This window comes from Ranitomeya imitator, chromosome 7 (genome assembly GCF_032444005.1).
Source record: "Ranitomeya imitator isolate aRanImi1 chromosome 7, aRanImi1.pri, whole genome shotgun sequence".
NCBI classification, from domain to species: Eukaryota; Metazoa; Chordata; class Amphibia; order Anura; family Dendrobatidae; genus Ranitomeya; species Ranitomeya imitator.
The window spans coordinates 89,082,521-89,100,158 of NC_091288.1; the positions used below are offsets into that span (position 1 = coordinate 89,082,521).

The 17,638-nt window shown below is 40.9% G+C and overlaps 1 protein-coding gene across 2 annotated transcripts in view; it reads right to left on the reverse strand.

Moving 5' to 3' along the window:
* LOC138644800 (aldehyde oxidase 1-like) overlaps positions 1–17,638 on the reverse strand; it is a 252,342-nt gene that overhangs the window by 179,962 nt on the left and 54,742 nt on the right. For both annotated transcript variants that reach the window (XM_069733618.1, XM_069733619.1), the window contains 3 exons: positions 16,166–16,307; positions 15,152–15,244; positions 5,595–5,746 (listed from right to left, as the gene is read on the reverse strand). In XM_069733618.1, the coding sequence (XP_069589719.1) occupies positions 5,595–5,746; positions 15,152–15,244; positions 16,166–16,307 (387 nt within the window). The remainder of the gene's footprint in view (positions 1–5,594; positions 5,747–15,151; positions 15,245–16,165; positions 16,308–17,638) is intronic.

A 17,638-nucleotide genomic window follows, 5' to 3' on the forward strand; every position in this document is an offset into this window, starting at 1 on the left:
TTGTTTTACTAAAGCAAAATGGTCCAAAAAATAGATTTAATTGACTCTGAAAAGTAAAACAAAAATCAACGTCTTATAGAGGGAAGCAGCACTCTTGAAATTACGAAGCTATAGAGGCGTGATCACCGAACCATCAAAAGTTTTGTTGCAAATATTCAACAGGGTCACAAAAAAAAGTGTTGTGAAAAAACGCACATTAACTGCCAAAGATTTGAGAAGAATCAAACATGAAGCAACCAGGAAGCTATTATCCTCCTGTGCTGTCACATTCCAGAACTGCAACCTCCCTGGAGTGTTCAGAAGAACAAGATACTCAGTGCTCAGAGACATGGCCCAGGTAAGGAAGACTGAAACCCAACAACCACTGAACAAGACAAAGCACAGACACTGAAAAGTCAAGACTGAGTCAAAAGATCTGAAGACAGATTAATCAAAGGATTTATTGACTTATGAGATAAGAGTGACTCTTGACTCTGACAGACCAGATGGATGGGCCCATGGCTGAATCAGTAATAGGCACACACCTCCACTTCAACTCAGACCCCACCAAGATGGAGGTTGGGTAATGCTATGGGCTGGTATTATTAGTTGGCCGTTTTCGGGTTGAAGATGGACTCAACTCTCAAACCTACTGCCAATTTCTGAAGGACATTTTCTTCAAGCAGTGGTAGAGGAAAAAAAGTCTTCATCTTTCAAGAAAACCATGATTGCTATGCAGGACAACCAGGGATTCAAGCTTCAGGAGGCTAATTTGCATATTCCAGGTGCCTTCTGGGAGAAGCGAAGTCTCCCTAAGCTAGAAGATCGTTGGGTACAGCCGGGACCAGCTGCTTCGAAAGCATCACCAAACCAGGGATTCAAGCTTCAGGAGGCTAATTTGCATATTCCAGGTGCCTTCTGGGAGAAGAATTTTTGCCTGTAGGACATTATTGCAAGAGAGCTTGGCTGAGTAGATTACACAAGAAGGAAAACACACAGCAAGTCAGCAGGATCTAGGAGCAACATGGCAGATGTGACAACCTACATGGTGAGCTGCAGCATGTGCTACATGTTCACAGATCGACCAGAAGAAGAATCCAATTTCACCTGTCAGAAGTGTAGACTAGTGGCCCTTTTAGAAGAAAAGGTGCGGGGTCTGGAAGAAAGAATAGCAACTTTGAAACTCATCAAAGAGAATGAAGACTTTCTAGACAGAACAGAAGCATCTCTACTGGTCACAGAAGGTGCAAAAAGTGTCAGAGAACCTCCAAAAGCAGATGAGTGGAAGCATGTGACCAAAAGAAGCAAGAAGACCATGGAGAAATCACCAACCACACAACTGAAGAACCGATATCAAATCTTTGTAGAGGATGAAGATGGCACACCTAAGAATGAAGCAATACCAGCAAGCAAAAAAGAAAATGGCACACAGCAACAAGTGACAGCAAAAAGTACAGCCAAGAAGCAACGAAGAGTGGTGGTGGTGGGAGACTCACTACTGAGAGGCACCGAAGCAGCCATCTGCAGACCGGACATAACTGCAAGAGAAGTATGCTGCCTTCCAGGTGCGATGATCAAGGATGTGACCGATAGGATACCAAAGCTCTTCAGCTCCAAGGACAACCACCCATTTCTTCTGATACATGTTGGCACCAATGACACGGCAAGGAAGGACCTACCGACAATCTGCAAGGACTTTGAAGAGTTGGGGAAGAAAGTAAAGGAACTGGATGCACAGGTAGTTTTTTCTTCTATCCTTCCAGTAGACGGGCATGGCACCAGGAGATGGAACAGGATCCTTGATGCAAACAACTGGCTAAGACGATGGTGCAGACAACAAGGATTTGGATTCCTGGACCACGGTGTGAATTACTGGTATGATGGACTCCTCGCCAGAGACGGACTACACCTCAACAAACCTGGGAAACACACATTCGCCAGAAGACTCGCTACACTCATCAGGAGGGCGTTAAACTAGAAGAAGAGGGGACGGGAAGAAAAACATTAGACTCGAACAAAGACGACCCAGGAAAACATACTCAGAAGGGAGGTAAGAACATTTCTAAAACAATCCACAGTGAGGAGATTGGAACAAAACAAAATCCTCTAAACTGCATGCTCGCAAACGCCAGAAGCCTGACAAACAAGATGGAAGAACTAGAAGCAGAAATATCTACAGGTAACTTTGACATAGTGGGAATAACCGAGACATGGTTAGATGAAAGCTATGACTGGGCAGTTAACTTACAGGGTTACAGTCTGTTTAGAAAGGATCGTAAAAATCGGAGAGGAGGAGGGGTTTGTCTCTATGTAAAGTCTTGTCTAAAGTCCACTTTAAGGGAGGATATTAGCGAAGGGAATGAGGATGTCGAGTCCATATGGGTTGAAATTCATGGAGGGAAAAATGGTAACAAAATTCTCATTGGGGTCTGTTACAAACCCCCAAATATAACAGAAAGCATGGAAAGTCTACTTCTAAAGCAGATAGATGAAGCTGCAACCCATAATGAGGTCCTGGTTATGGGGGACTTTAACTACCCGGATATTAACTGGGAAACAGAAACCTGTGAAACCCATAAAGGCAACAGGTTTCTGCTAATAACCAAGAAAAATTATCTTTCACAATTGGTGCAGAATCCAACCAGAGGAGCAGCACTTTTAGACCTAATACTATCTAATAGACCTGACAGAATAACAAATCTGCAGGTGGTTGGGCATTTAGGAAATAGCGACCACAATATTGCAGTTGCAGGTGCAGTTTCACCTGTCTTTCACTAGGGGGACTTGTCAGGGAGTCACAAAAACATTGAACTTTAGGAAGGCAAAGTTTGAACAGCTTAGAGATGCCCTTAATCTGGTAGACTGGGACAATATCCTCAGAAATGAGAATACAGATAATAAATGGGAAATGTTTAAGAACATCCTAAATAGGCAGTGTAAGCGGTTTATACCTTGTGGGAATAAAAGGACTAGAAATAGGAAAAACCCAATGTGGCTAAACAAAGAAGTAAGACAGGCAATTAACAGTAAAAAGAAAGCATTTGCACTACTAAAGCAGGATGGCACCATTGAAGCTCTAAAAAACTATAGGGAGAAAAATACTTTATCTAAAAAACTAATTAAAGCTGCCAAAAAGGAAACAGAGAAGCACATTGCTAAGGAGAGTAAAACTAATCCCAAACTGTTCTTCAACTATATCAATAGTAAAAGAATAAAAACTGAAAATGTAGGCCCCTTAAAAAATAGTGAGGAAAGAATGGTTGTAGATGACGAGGAAAAAGCTAACATATTAAACACCTTCTTCTCCACGGTATTCACGGTGGAAAATGAAATGCTAGGTGAAATCCCAAGAAACAATGAAAACCCTATATTAAGGGTCACCAATCTAACCCAAGAAGAGGTGCGAAACCGGCTAAATAAGATTAAAATAGATAAATCTCCGGGTCCGGATGGCATACACCCACGAGTACTAAGAGAACTAAGTAATGTAATAGATAAACCATTATTTCTTATTTTTAGTGATTCTATAGCGACAGGGTCTGTTCCGCAGGACTGGCGCATAGCAAATGTGGTGCCAATATTCAAAAAGGGCTCTAAAAGTGAACCTGGAAATTATAGGCCAGTAAGTCTAACCTCTATTGTTGGTAAAATATTTGAAGGGTTTCTGAGGGATGTTATTCTGGATTATCTCAATGAGAATAACTGTTTAACTCCATATCAGCATGGGTTTATGAGAAATCGCTCCTGTCAAACCAATCTAATCAGTTTTTATGAAGAGGTAAGCTATAGGCTGGACCACGGTGAGTCATTGGACGTGGTATATCTCGATTTTTCCAAAGCGTTTGATACCGTGCTGCACAAGAGGTTGGTACACAAAATGAGAATGCTTGGTCTGGGGGAAAATGTGTGTAAATGGGTTAGTAACTGGCTTAGTGATAGAAAGCAGAGGGTGGTTATAAATGGTATAGTCTCTAACTGGGTCGCTGTGACCAGTGGGGTACCGCAGGGGTCAGTATTGGGACCTGTTCTCTTCAACATATTCATTAATGATCTGGTAGAAGGTTTACACAGTAAAATATCGATATTTGCAGATGATACAAAACTATGTAAAGCAGTTAATACAAGAGAAGATAGTATTCTGCTACAGATGGATCTGGATAAGTTGGAAACTTGGGCTGAAAGGTGGCAGATGAGGTTTAACAATGATAAATGTAAGGTTATACACATGGGAAGAGGGAATCAATATCACCATTACACACTGAACGGGAAACCACTGGGTAAATCTGACAGGGAGAAGGACTTGGGGATCCTAGTTAATGATAAACTTACCTGGAGCAGCCAGTGCCAGGCAGCAGCTGCCAAGGCAAACAGGATCATGGGGTGCATTAAAAGAGGTCTGGATACACATGATGAGAGCATTATACTGCCTCTGTACAAATCCCTAGTTAGACCGCACATGGAGTACTGTGTCCAGTTTTGGGCACCGGTGCTCAGGAAGGATATAATGGAACTAGAGAGAGTACAAAGGAGGGCAACAAAATTAATAAAGGGGATGGGAGAACTACAATACCCAGATAGATTAGCGAAATTAGGATTATTTAGTCTAGAAAAAAGACGACTGAGGGGCGATCTAATAACCATGTATAAGTATATAAGGGGACAATACAAATATCTCGCTGAGGATCTGTTTATACCAAGGAAGGTGACGGGCACAAGGGGGCATTCTTTGCGTCTGGAGGAGAGAAGGTTTTTCCACCAACATAGAAGAGGATTCTTTACTGTTAGGGCAGTGAGAATCTGGAATTGCTTGCCTGAGGAGGTGGTGATGGCGAACTCAGTCGAGGGGTTCAAGAGAGGCCTGGATGTCTTCCTGGAGCAGAACAATATTGTATCATACAATTATTAGGTTCTGTAGAAGGACGTAGATCTGGGTATTTATTATGATGGAATATAGGCTGAACTGGATGGACAAATGTCTTTTTTCGGCCTTACTAACTATGTTACTATGTTACTATGTTACTATGACAATGCTCCATCGTAGCATCGAAGTCTCCACTGCTCGGCTGCTAGTAAACGCCTTAAAGATGAAAGAATAATGATGTAGCCCATTCCTCACCTGAATCTTTCTGTTTTGAGAACTTGTGGACTCTTCTTAAATCGAAGATTTACGGTCAAGGGCAACAGTGACTGGTCTGAACAGTGTCTGGGGACTGTTGTTGGTTGTTGATCATCAACAGGTTAAAAAACTGACTGACTCCATGGATGGAGCTTATGACTGTTATTGGTTACTGATATTTTTTTGAAATGTCAGAAATATATTTTTGCATGTTTTGAGTCATTTGGTTATTATTCTCCTTTTAGCAGATGAAAATAAACAATTGAAAATTTACGTCTATCATTTACTTGCATAATAATTCTGCACACATATAGATATTCTTTTAAGAAAGGCATAAGCCTACATTTATTTTCTTAAATATTCACATTTCAGGTTTATTAACCTTTTGAATGAACCTACAGAACTGTAGTTGTTCAATAATAAAATTAATAATCAAAAATACAACTTGCTAATTAATCTGCACACAGTGTATGACTGACAGCGAGGTCACTATACGTACCGCCATGCTTCTGATCTGCTCTCCAGCCAGCGTGCTTAGCTGTTGTAATAATGCTTGAAATATCTTGGTTTTATCTTGTGGTAACTTAGAGACTTTCTTCAGCAAGATCTGTTTAACTTGAGACAAGCTAACTGCAGCTCCAATTACGAGTCCTGTAATGAATGTGTATTGTTACTTTTTAAATGGATCCCATCACACACTATTTTACCTCTTCCTGAATGGATGATTTCTATCCAATAGATGCTACTGTGGAGGCGCAGCCACCGGCGCCATTTTGATTAACCCCTTTCTGACCTCGGACGGGATAGTACGTCCGAGGTCAGATCCCCTGCTTTCATGCGGGCTACAGCGGTGAGCCTGCATCAAAGCCGGGACATGTCAGCTGTTTTGAACAGCGCAATTTACCCGCCATTATTAACTAGTTAAATGCCGCTGTCAAACGCTGACAGCGGCATTTAACTAGAGCTTCTGGCCATTGGGGGTCAGCGATGCGTCAGCAAAACAACCAGAGGTCTCCTTGAGACCTCTATGGTGGTTGATGCCGGTTTGCTATGAGCGCTCATAGCAATGCAACAATTCTACTACATAGGAGCGATCTGAGCTTCGTCCCTATGTAGCAGAGGAGATCGAGTTGTGCCAGCTTCTAGCTTCCCATGGAGGCTATTGAAGCATGGCAAAAGTTAAAAAAAATGTTTTAAAAAATATGAAAAAAATATAAAAGTTAAAATCTTCCCCATTCAAAATAAAACAATAAAAAAAAATCAAACCTACACATATTTGGTATCGCCGCGTTCAGAATCGCCCAATCTATCACTAAAAAAAGGATTAAGCTGATCGCTAAAGGGTGTAACGAGAAAAAAATTTGAAATGCAAGAATTACATTTTTTGGTCGACATGACATTGCATTAAAATGCAATAACGGGTGATCAAAAGAATGTATCTACACCAAATGGTATCATTAAAAACGACAGTTCGGCACGCAAAAAATAAGCCCTCACCCGACCCCAGATCACGAAAAATGGAGACGCTACGGGTATTGGAAAATGGCGCAATTTTTTTTTTTTAGCAAAGTTTGGAATTTTTTTCATCACTTAGATAAAAAATAACCTAGACATGTTTGGTGTCTATGAACTTGTAATGACCTGGAGAATCAAAATGGCTGGTCACTTTTAGTGAACATAGCAAAAAAGCCAAACAAAAAACAAGTGTGGGATTTCACTTTTTTTGAAATTTCACCGCACTTGGAATTTTTTCCCATTTTTTAATACATGACATGCCAAAGATGTCGTTCAAAAGTACAACTCATCCCGCAAATAACAAGCCCTCACATTGCCATATTGATGGAAAAATAAAAAAGTTATGGCTCTGGGAAGGAGGGGAGCCAAAATACTTGTGGTTTCTCCTGAAGAAGTCATATGCACTCCAAAACGCGTAGAATAGACCACTGTTCAATTGTACTTTTTGTCTGTTTCTGGATGAGCTGGCAGTGCGGATCATAACCCACAAATCCTCCTATTCAGCGATTTAGCTACGGTCACGTGTCGACTGGAGGATCTGCGTCGGGCGGCACTATATGCTTATGAATCTTCTACATCAGGTGAGCAGTTACATTACAGGCGAATCTTCCTTTAAATTGTGAGATAAAACACTATCTGCGCTTTTTCTTTCCTACAAGGTATATTACTAGAGATCTGTGAATAACACAGATCCCGTACAGTTTCTGTGTGCGCGCATTGAATTGGCCTCTAGCGCCTGCGCAGTATGCTTTGCCCAATTGTGGTCAAAGCATAAAATCACTATTGCGCATGCGCCCGCATTTTTCATTACGTTCTATGCCCCCTTGCATGGCAAGACTTCTGGGGCACAGAACGTAATGTAAAATGGCGCATGCGCAATAATGATTTTTATGCTTTTTGTTGTGCAAAACATACTGCGCACGCGCGAGAGGACACTTCAATGCGCAGGCACAGGAAAACAACGCCAACGCAGGAAAGAAGAGCGTAGAGCAAGGCAGGAGGTGGGGAGAAACAGCGAATAGGCCCCGTCCATCGGACCGGACCGGGGTAATTTACATACGAAAAGGAGAGATTACAAAGGTATTTTCTCAGCAAAGGTGGGGAATCGTGGGATATGAAAGGTACTGCTGCAATGCAGAGCTCATGCACAATTGAACCATATTTTTTATCTCAAACCTAAAAAAAGTGGTGACAGATTCCCTTTAAATTAGGTTTTTTTGTTACACGTATCTTTAAATTGGCAGGTTTTTTTATATCACAATCTTTACTAAAAAGAAACACTCACATTACAATTTTTATGGGCTAAACTTGTGTGAATGTGTGTGTAGTGTAGTATAGGTTTCAGGAATAAGAAGTTTGACTTCGAAACACATCAACTAGGACCTTGAATCTCTTTTTTTGGACATTTTCCTCTTCTGATATACCATAACTGCTCATTGGATGATGTGAATTTTCTTTTGAATAATGATTTTATTGATGGAATAAACTTTACATTTTATCTTACTGTAAGTTACATAGTTACATAGTTATTAAGGTTGAAGGAAGACTTTAAGTCCATCTAGTTCAACCCATAGCCTAACCTAACATGCCCTAACATGTTGATCCAGAGGAAGGCAAAAAAAGCCCATGTGGCAACGAGTAAGCTCCACATTGGGGGAAAAAATTCCTTCCTGACTCCACATATGGCAATCAGACTAGTTCCCTGGATCAACGCCCTATCAAGGAATCTAGTGTATATACCCTGTAACATTATACTTTTCCAGAAATGTATCCAGTCCCCTCTTAAATTTAAGTAATGAATCACTCATTACAACATCATACGGCAGAGAGTTCCATAGTCTTACAGTAAATAATCCGCGTCTGTTATTATGCTTAAACCTTTTTTCCTCCAAACGTAGAGGATGCCCCCTTGTCCCTGTTTCAGGTCTGTGATTAAAAAGATTATCAGAAAGGTCTTTGTACTGTCCCCTCATATACTTATACATTAAAATAAGATCACCCCTTAGTCTTCGTTTTTCCAAACTAAATAGCCCCAAGTGTAATAACCTATCTTGGTATTGCAGACCCCCCAGTCCTCTAATAACCTTGGTCGCTCTTCTCTGCACCCGCTCTAGTCCAGCTATGTCTGTCTTATACACCGGAGACCAGAACTGTGTACAGTATTCTAAGTGTGGTCGAACTAGTGACTTATAGAGGTAAAATTATGTTCTCCTCATGAGCATCTATGCCTCTTTTAATGCATCCCATTATTTTATTTGCCTTTGTAGCAGCTGCCTGACACTGGCCACTGAATATGAGTTTGTCATCCACCCATACACCCAGGTCTTTTTCATTGACGGTTTTGCCCAGAGTTTTAGAATTAAGCACATAATTATACATCTTATTACTTCTACCCAAGTGCATGACCTTACATTTATCCCCATTAAAGCTCATTTGCCATTTATCAGCCCAAGCTTCTAGTTTACATAAATCATCCTGTAATATAAAATTGTCATCCTCTGTATTGATAACCCTGCAGAGTTTAGTGTCATCTGCAAATATTGAAATTCTACTCTGAATGCCCCCTACAAGGTCATTAATAAATATGTTAAAAAGAAGAGGGCCCAATATTGACCCCTGTGGTACCCCACTGCTAACCGCTTAACCGCTACCCAATCCGAGTGTGCTCCATTAATAACCCCCCTTTGTTTACTATCCCTGAGCCAGCTCTCAACCCACTTACACATATTTTCCCCTATCCCCATTATTCTCATTTTATGTATCAACCTTTTGTGTGGCACCGTATCAAAAGCTTTTGAAAAGTCCATATACACTACATCCACTAGGTTCCCTTTGTCCAGTCCGGAACTTACCTCTTCATAGAAGCAGATCAAATTAGTCTGACATGAACGGTCCCTAGTAAACCTGTGCTGATACTGGGTTATGAGGTTATTCCTCTTCAGATACTCCAGTATAGCATCCCTTAGAATGCCCTCCAGGATTTTACCCACAGTAGAGGTTAAGCTTACTGGCCTATAATTTCCGAGTTCAGTTTTTGTCCCCTTTTTGAATATTGGCACCACATTTGCTATACGCCAGTCCTGTGGTACAGACCCTGTTATTATGGAGTCTTTAAAGATTAAAAATAATGGTCTATCAATGACTGTACTTAATTCCTGCAGTACTCGAGGATGTATCCCATCCGGGCCCGGAGATTTGTAAATTTTAGTCAATTTTAGATGCCGCCGCACTTCCTGCTGGGTTAAGCAGGTGACATTAAATGGGGAATTTTTATCACTAGTCATTTTGCCTGCCATGGGATTTTCTTGTGTAAATACTGATGAAAAAAAGTCATTTAGCATATTGGCTTTTTCCTCATCCTCATCCACCATTTCACCCAGACTATTTTTAAGGGGGCCAACACTATCATTTTTTAGTTTCTTACTATTTATGTAGTTAAAGAATATGTTGGGATTATTTTTACTCTGTCTGGCAATGAGTCTCTCTGTCTCAATCTTTGCTGCCTTGATTTGCTTTTTACATAATTTATTTAATTTTTTGTATTTATTTAATGGCTCCTCACTACCTACTTCCTTTAATTCTCTAAATGATTTATTTTTGTCACTTATTGCGCCCCTTACAGATCTATTTAGCCATATTGGTTTCCTCCTATTCCTAGTATGTTTATTCCCATACGGTATATTCTGTGCACAGGTCCTATCCAGGATGCTAATAAATGTCTCCCATTTTCTTTGTGTATTTTTGTGTCTCAGGATATCGTCCCAGTTAATTGCACCAAGATCCTCTCACATCCGTTGGAAATTTGCCCTCCTGAAGTTTAGTGTCCTTGTAACCCCTCTATTACACATCTTTTAAAGGATACATGAAAACGTATTATTTTGTGATCGCTATTTCCCAAGTAACCCCCAACCCTTATATTTGATATGCGGTCTGGCCTGTTGGTTAATAATAGATCTAGCAGTGCCCCCCTTCTTGTTGGGTCCTGAACCAGTTGTGAAAGGTAATTGTCTCTCATAGTTGTCAAAAACCGATTACCTTTGCTGGAACTGCAGGTTTCTGTTCCCCAATCTATTTCAGGGTAGTTGAAGTCCCCCATAACAATGACTTCTCGTTGAGTCGCAGCTTCATCTATTTGCTTTACGAGGATATTCTCCATTGCTTCCATTATTTTTGGAGATTTATAACAAACCCCTATCAGTAATTTATTATTTTTCCCCCTCCCCCTATCTCCACCCACAGGGATTCTATATTTTCATTAAATTCACCTATATTATCACGCAGGATGGGGTTTAAGGACGATTTTACATATAGACACACCCCACCCCCTCGCTTATCTGTACGGTCATTTCTGAACAGGCTATAGCCCTGCAAGTTAACAGCCCAGTCATGGCTCTCATCCAGCCATGTTTCAGATATCCCCACCATGTCATAATTATGCTCCAACAACATTAGTTCTAATTCGTCCATTTTGTTGGCGAGGCTTCTGGCATTAGTATACATGCACTTGATGTTCCTCTCTGTACCTCTATTCTTTCTTAAATTATTAACTGCTCTAACCCCACCCCCCATGCCACCGCCACCCCCAACTTCCTTATTTGTGCCCAGGTCTCTGTCTGCACTATCTTCCCCTCCTATAAATTGAATACCCTACCCCCCATTCCCTAGTTTAAACACTCCTCCAACCTTCTAGCCATTTTCTCCCCCAACACAGATGCACCCTCCCCATTGAGGTGCAGCCCGTCCCTAGCGTAGAGCCTGTAGCCAACTGAGAAGTCGGCCCAGTTCTGCAGGAACCCAAACCCCTCCTTCCTACACCAATTCTTGAGCCACTTATTAACCTCCCTAATCTCTGGAGGTGCTGGAGAAAATTCTCCCCTTGTTTGAACATATTGCAGTCTTCTCTGGTGTCCTCCTCAGTTAGGCTAGTTTCACACTAGTGTTCAGCCGGGCTGCGGAGGGATGCGGACTTCCTCTGTGAAGCCCCACCCACTGCCACGTCTCTTCATTCAGCTCTGCCTATGGCTGCATGCGGCATGCGCACCCTATCTTTAACATTGGGTATGCAGACCATGCCGCTGTATGTGGATACTGCCGCATGTGTCATTTTGACGGTGCGGCATCTGCACGAAATTGCAACTCGTTGCATTCGGCGTAGGTCGTCACACCATCAAAACAACGCATGTGGCGGCATCCGGATAGAGCGGCATGACCTACGTACCCAATGTTAAAGATAGGGTGCGCATGCCGCATGCAGCCGTAGGCAGAGCAGAATGAAGAGGCGTGGCAGTGGGAGGAGCTTCATGGAGGAAGTCCGCATCCCTCCGCAGCACAGCTAAACGCCAGTGTGAAACTAGCCTTACAAGACTGAAGTTCCGACTCTCCGTCTCACACAGGACTCTATGCATGATACAGCAGTTGCTATTACAAGCCCCGTTCTGACGCTCCGTAGGCTGACAATGTTAAAGGCTCTTCAGGCTCACATATAGAACCCAGTGTGATCCGGATAGTCATAAATTCATTCAGATGACTGAGAGGAGGACCGGAGCAGTGATGACACCAGACAAGACGGTGATCTGTGAGTATATTAGTACACCCAAACTATAGCACATACACATTCACAGGTTTAGCTGATAAAAAACTATTGGGATTGTTTCTTAAAAAGCTAAATTAATAATCCTGCTATTTTCACAATGGCCACTGGGGCTATTATAGACTCTTTCAGGAAGAGTTTTCAGCTCCATATTATCAGAAGCAGGATTATAATGTCAGGTAACACCTCTCTATACAGCTGATGATACAAGATTCACCAATCACCAAAGGGGATGTCACCTCCCTCCCTTCACAATCACCTTTGCACATGCTCATTAGCTGCTCCAATACAAACAATAGGCTTAGAGTCATTGTGGCTATGTAAACTTATTATTTACTGAAACAACAAGAAGAAACAGTCTAAAAAACGAACCATGTCAACATTAAAAAATTTAAATTTTTTATTTTAGTACAGATTGTTTTATGAAAAAAAAGATTACCAACTTAAAAAAAAATAACTTGATTTAAGCAATAGGTCATTTTCTTATGATAGCTTTAATTTGTGTTGATTTATGACTACGTCAAAGTTCAGCTCAACTTTGATGCAGTCTATGGCAATAAATCAGCATGAGTTCAGAAAATGCACAGATAAAATAGTTACAAACACCCTTTCAGTGTGAGTTCCCTGACAGTTTCTCAGTTAACTAACTCTGCAACCAGTAATGTGCAGTGAATCAAAGAGCATGTGAAAGACAAACCGCACATTTTTTAAGGAAACCCAATTGTAATCCTTATTTTTACATGATTTAAGGTGTCCCTAAAGATGTTTATGTCAAAAGTGGTCCGTATTTGCTGTGCCGGTCTGAACTGCGGTGACCTCGGTGAGATCCCCACAAGCACCGTGAGAGTTTTTCTCACGGTGCTAGTGGGGATCTCACCGAGGTCATGGCAGTTCAGCCTGGCTGGGAACGCAGCCTCAGTCACCAGAGGTAACCTCGATGACGTCACCGCTAGTCACTGAGGCTGCACTCCCAGCAGCTCATTCACCAGTGGTTCTCAGCCTGAACAGTCGCATCTTGGCAATGTCCAGGTTGAAGACTGTTTTTCACCCAGACATGGATTACGGCATGGGACAGAATAACGGAGAGGTGAGGGATATTGTTGTTTTTTATTTTTGGTTTATTACAGGAGAACGAGGGCTTCATGGAATAGGTGTTAGGTGAGTATAACTGTGCTTGTTATTTTTAAATAAAAAAGTTAAAGTGTGTTTGGTTTTATTTCTAATAAAAGACTATTTTTGCAGTGTCTTTATTTACAATACAACTATAGGATTAGTAATGGATAGATAGATGTGCCTTTTCTGGTCATCTGCGGGCTGCTATTTTAAGGCTTGGAGGGGGAAATTTCCAATGTCCCCTTACCAGCCTGAGAATACCAGCCCCCAGCTGTCTGCTTTAGCAAGGCTGGTTGTCAATAATGGGGGGACCCATGTCGTTTTTTTAATTATTTATTTATATAATTAAAAAATATGGAATGGGGACCCTTGTATTCTTGATAACTAGCCCTGCTGAAGCTGACAGCTGAGGGTTGCAGCCCCAAGATGTGAGTTTTTCCTGGCTGGTTATCTAAAATGCAGGGGAACACATGCTGGGTTTTTTGTAAATTATTTCTTTACAGCGCAGGTGCCAGCTAATGAATACACTCATCAGCGGCTCCTGCTCTCGCTGTTATTAGTGGCAGCAGGGGTCCCATGATGGGAGTTGTAGCCCCATCCGCTGACATCAGTGAACGGAAGTACAGTAAACTTTATACCTCTGATCACAGCTGAGTGCTCGCTGTCTTTTGACAACATGGGGACTGCAGCTCTCTGACCTGCGAGGATGAATTCACTGCCGATCAGAAACGGTGTGGCAAACACTGGATGTTAGGGCCCCCCATTCAAGTGAATGGTGTCCGAGTACTATTCTGGTACCCGAACCCAAACTTTTTGTAACTGTTTGGCCGAACCCCGAACATCCAGGTGTCCACCCATCTCTAATACTGACTTTAGGGGGGTGCATAGTTATGCACACTGAAGTTTTCAGTTATTTTGACCTATTTGTTGTTTGCTTTACAATAAAAAAGAAACCAAATGTTCACAGCAGCGTCGCTGTTTAGGTCGCTAGGAGACGTCAAACACCGGCAACAGCTGAGCGATGCAGGAGCGATCCAGTGACGTACTTATTGTTCTCACTGGTTGTTCGCTCCATGAAAAACCATTGCTGGCATCATTGCTTTTGCTGTCAAACATGATGAATCAGGCCGACCTGACAACCAAATATGGCACAGCAGGATCCTGATCGCTGCTGCGTGTCAAACACAACAAGATCGCTATCCAGGACGCTGCAACGTCACGGATCGCTGTCGTTCTCGTTGGAAAGTTGCTCAGTGTGAAGGTACCTTTATTTACATGAACTGATGAAAACCCTAAAAAAACAGTGAATTTTCAGGTGGTGAGGTAGAAAAACATAAAAAATGCCAAGGGGGAATCCTTTTGGAAGCCACTGTAGCTCTGCTGGAACAGCACCAGCACTGTCTCTATCGGGGATCGCGTAACATTGTTATGTCACTCGATCTCATGTTGCCAATCAGCGCTAACTTTACTCTCCCCGCCTTCGGGCAAAACGCATACATCCTTAGGAAGTGAGAGCTGCTGTTTTCTCATTTCCTTCAGATGTACGTGATTCGTCCAAAGGCGAGGAGAACGAAGCCATCGATGATTAGTTGGGAATGGATCACGTGACATAATGTTACGCGATCCCAAAGAGCCTGGCACCGGAGTTGAGAATAAGTATCATTGTTTTACAAGGAAGCAATATGGGGGATTGAGACTTGGACAGCCCCTTTAACTTTTCATTCCACTACCTTTGCTCTCAGAATAACAAACACAAACATGATTTTTTTTAATTGCCCGTATCAGAATGTTTTAGAATTATAACTAAGTAACAATAACTAAAATATTCATGTTCTCACCTTGATCATTAGTAGAAACAAGATATAATTCTGTAATTCTCACTGGTGATATGATAACAGGGTAAATGACACCATCAAACTTCATCTGTAAACCTGAAAAACAGAGTATTAGAGTATATGAAGTATTATGGATGAATTCTGTAACAGATTGGACATCATCATCATTTTTTTACAAATGGAAATAGTTTGTTTTGTACTTGTTATGCAGAATATACAAGATGAACAGCATATTCCATCAGCAACAATGTGGATGGGATTTTACCATTTTACCAAACCACATACACATGGTGCAGATAAATTGTGCACAGAATCCACTTGTAAATTGGCCTGCAGACAAGACTGCTGAATGTCAATTTATCAATAATTTTATTTGTGCTGCAAATTTTGCTTTTTAATAAAAGCCATCATTCAGATGTCAGTGATTTTTCTCATAGGCAAAAAATCTTTGCGTTTATCATCACTTTTGATCAGAAAGTCATCAATTTGGTCAGTGTGTGAGTTTTTATAATGCAAAATTGATCAGAGTTAATCATTTTTTCTTGTATGGAAAAAAGAAAAAAGAGGCGACATTTTCTCAACCTTCTGATATCAAACACTCCATGAAAAGTGGTGAGCCCAGAGAGGAAAACTGAGAGTTGTCCAATTTTTTCACAGACCTACTTACTTCGGGTACATTAGTATGAGACTTGGATCAAAATTAGACATGTCTCCATGCTGATCACTCTGTGAAAATACCCATGTGAATGTGAACAGCCCTATAGACTATTATGGGTATGAATTTGATCTGGTAAAAACACAGAACTCGCACATGAAAAACTGAATGCGGTCTTATACAAGCTACGGTAGTTGTGCAACAAACTATTTTAAAATCACATTTGTGGCACATTTTCCTTGGCGCAGTTATGTCCTGTGTGAGTATATTTCATTTACACTGGACTTTGTTTTGCGATTATTAGAAGCTAAGGTTTTTTATGATAGTGGCTACAACTTATTTCTCCTTCATATGCTGCTTACCGACATTTGTGTTACCAACTACAAGAGGAGCTTTTGGAAATTTGCACTTCACTTCTAGAAGTTCTTCAAGTTTAGAAGGAGAATACCAGGTGATCCTTTCTCCATGAAAAGTCATCATTTTCTTTGGGTTGTTGAGCATCAACTAAGTAAAACAGAATTCAATCAATATGAATGTAATTATTTTAAGGCATTGCTGGATTAATTTACAGCTGGTACTAAACGTTGTGGGAACTGTATAAATCCCTGGAGGTCTAAACCTTCCTAGTCCTCCCAAAAGAATACATACTATAACCACCCTAGAACATTATTGATGATGACTATCCATATTTAAAGGTTGTTGTTTTTTCTGGTACTTTATCTGGGACTTACCTATATTGATGGCTTATGGCTAGGGTCACACGGCCATCTTTCAAGAAAATTGGTATGATTATGTTAATCACACTCTGAATAGAGTGTGAACAGTGTGTGAATCGACTTTCTCGGAGGCGGTGAACAAAAAAGAAAAAGTAGCCTGCCTGTGAACATTAGATCACACTTGAATGTCATCCAAGTGTGGTCTGGTGTTTTCCATTGACCCATAGACTTGAATAGCCAAGTGTGATCCAATTATTGGAGGTAAATCGTGAATGCTGTGTTTTTTTTCCTCGGGCCACTCAGTCTGAGGAAAAAAATCGGACAAGTGTACAGCCTCATTGAATAATATGGGTGTGAGTGTTATCCATCAATCAAAAAGATGGTTAGCACTTGACCAAGTTATACTGTCGTCTGCATGATCCCTAAAGAACCATCAAAATCAGCCCTCTCCACACACGTTGGCCCCAGTCGATGAACGTAGGATTAATAATCAGTAAAGAGTTGCATGTATATAATTATTTTGCATGATAATTCAGCAAATCAAAGCTTTAGTTCTTAAATAGGATTTAAATTTAATAAATGTATCTTTTAAAGAAGACCTATCACCCCATCAAAAGAGTCCAATTTTGCTCTTATTAAGTAGTGCCCCATCCAGTTAGTCAAGTCCTTCCAGTAAAAAGAGCACAACAGTCTTCTTATACTGAAAGAAAGCAGCCACCGATGCTACAACAACCCTGTGATGTTAAATTACTGTTTATAGGTATGAATTCTAAACAATTATACATTTTAGATAAGGGCTATTACTGGGATTACCAATTGTCAGTACAATCAGGATTTGCTTTCCTAAGGAAATGAGACTGACCATTATTGACCATATATCTGAGTCCTGTGCAAATAGATACAGGAGACTCATTAATAAGGAGAGTTACTGGATCTTCCAACTTGGTACATTGTCCCCTGAGGGCCTTAATTTGTCATTGGAGAAGGTGATGTAATATACACGTTCTCTTATTGTTATTATTTATCCCTTTTTTAAAATCTTTTTATTTTCATTTTCATTTTCATTATTGTTTTCCCTTTAATGAGGCGATTACTGTTATTTCACTTTTTAATCATGTT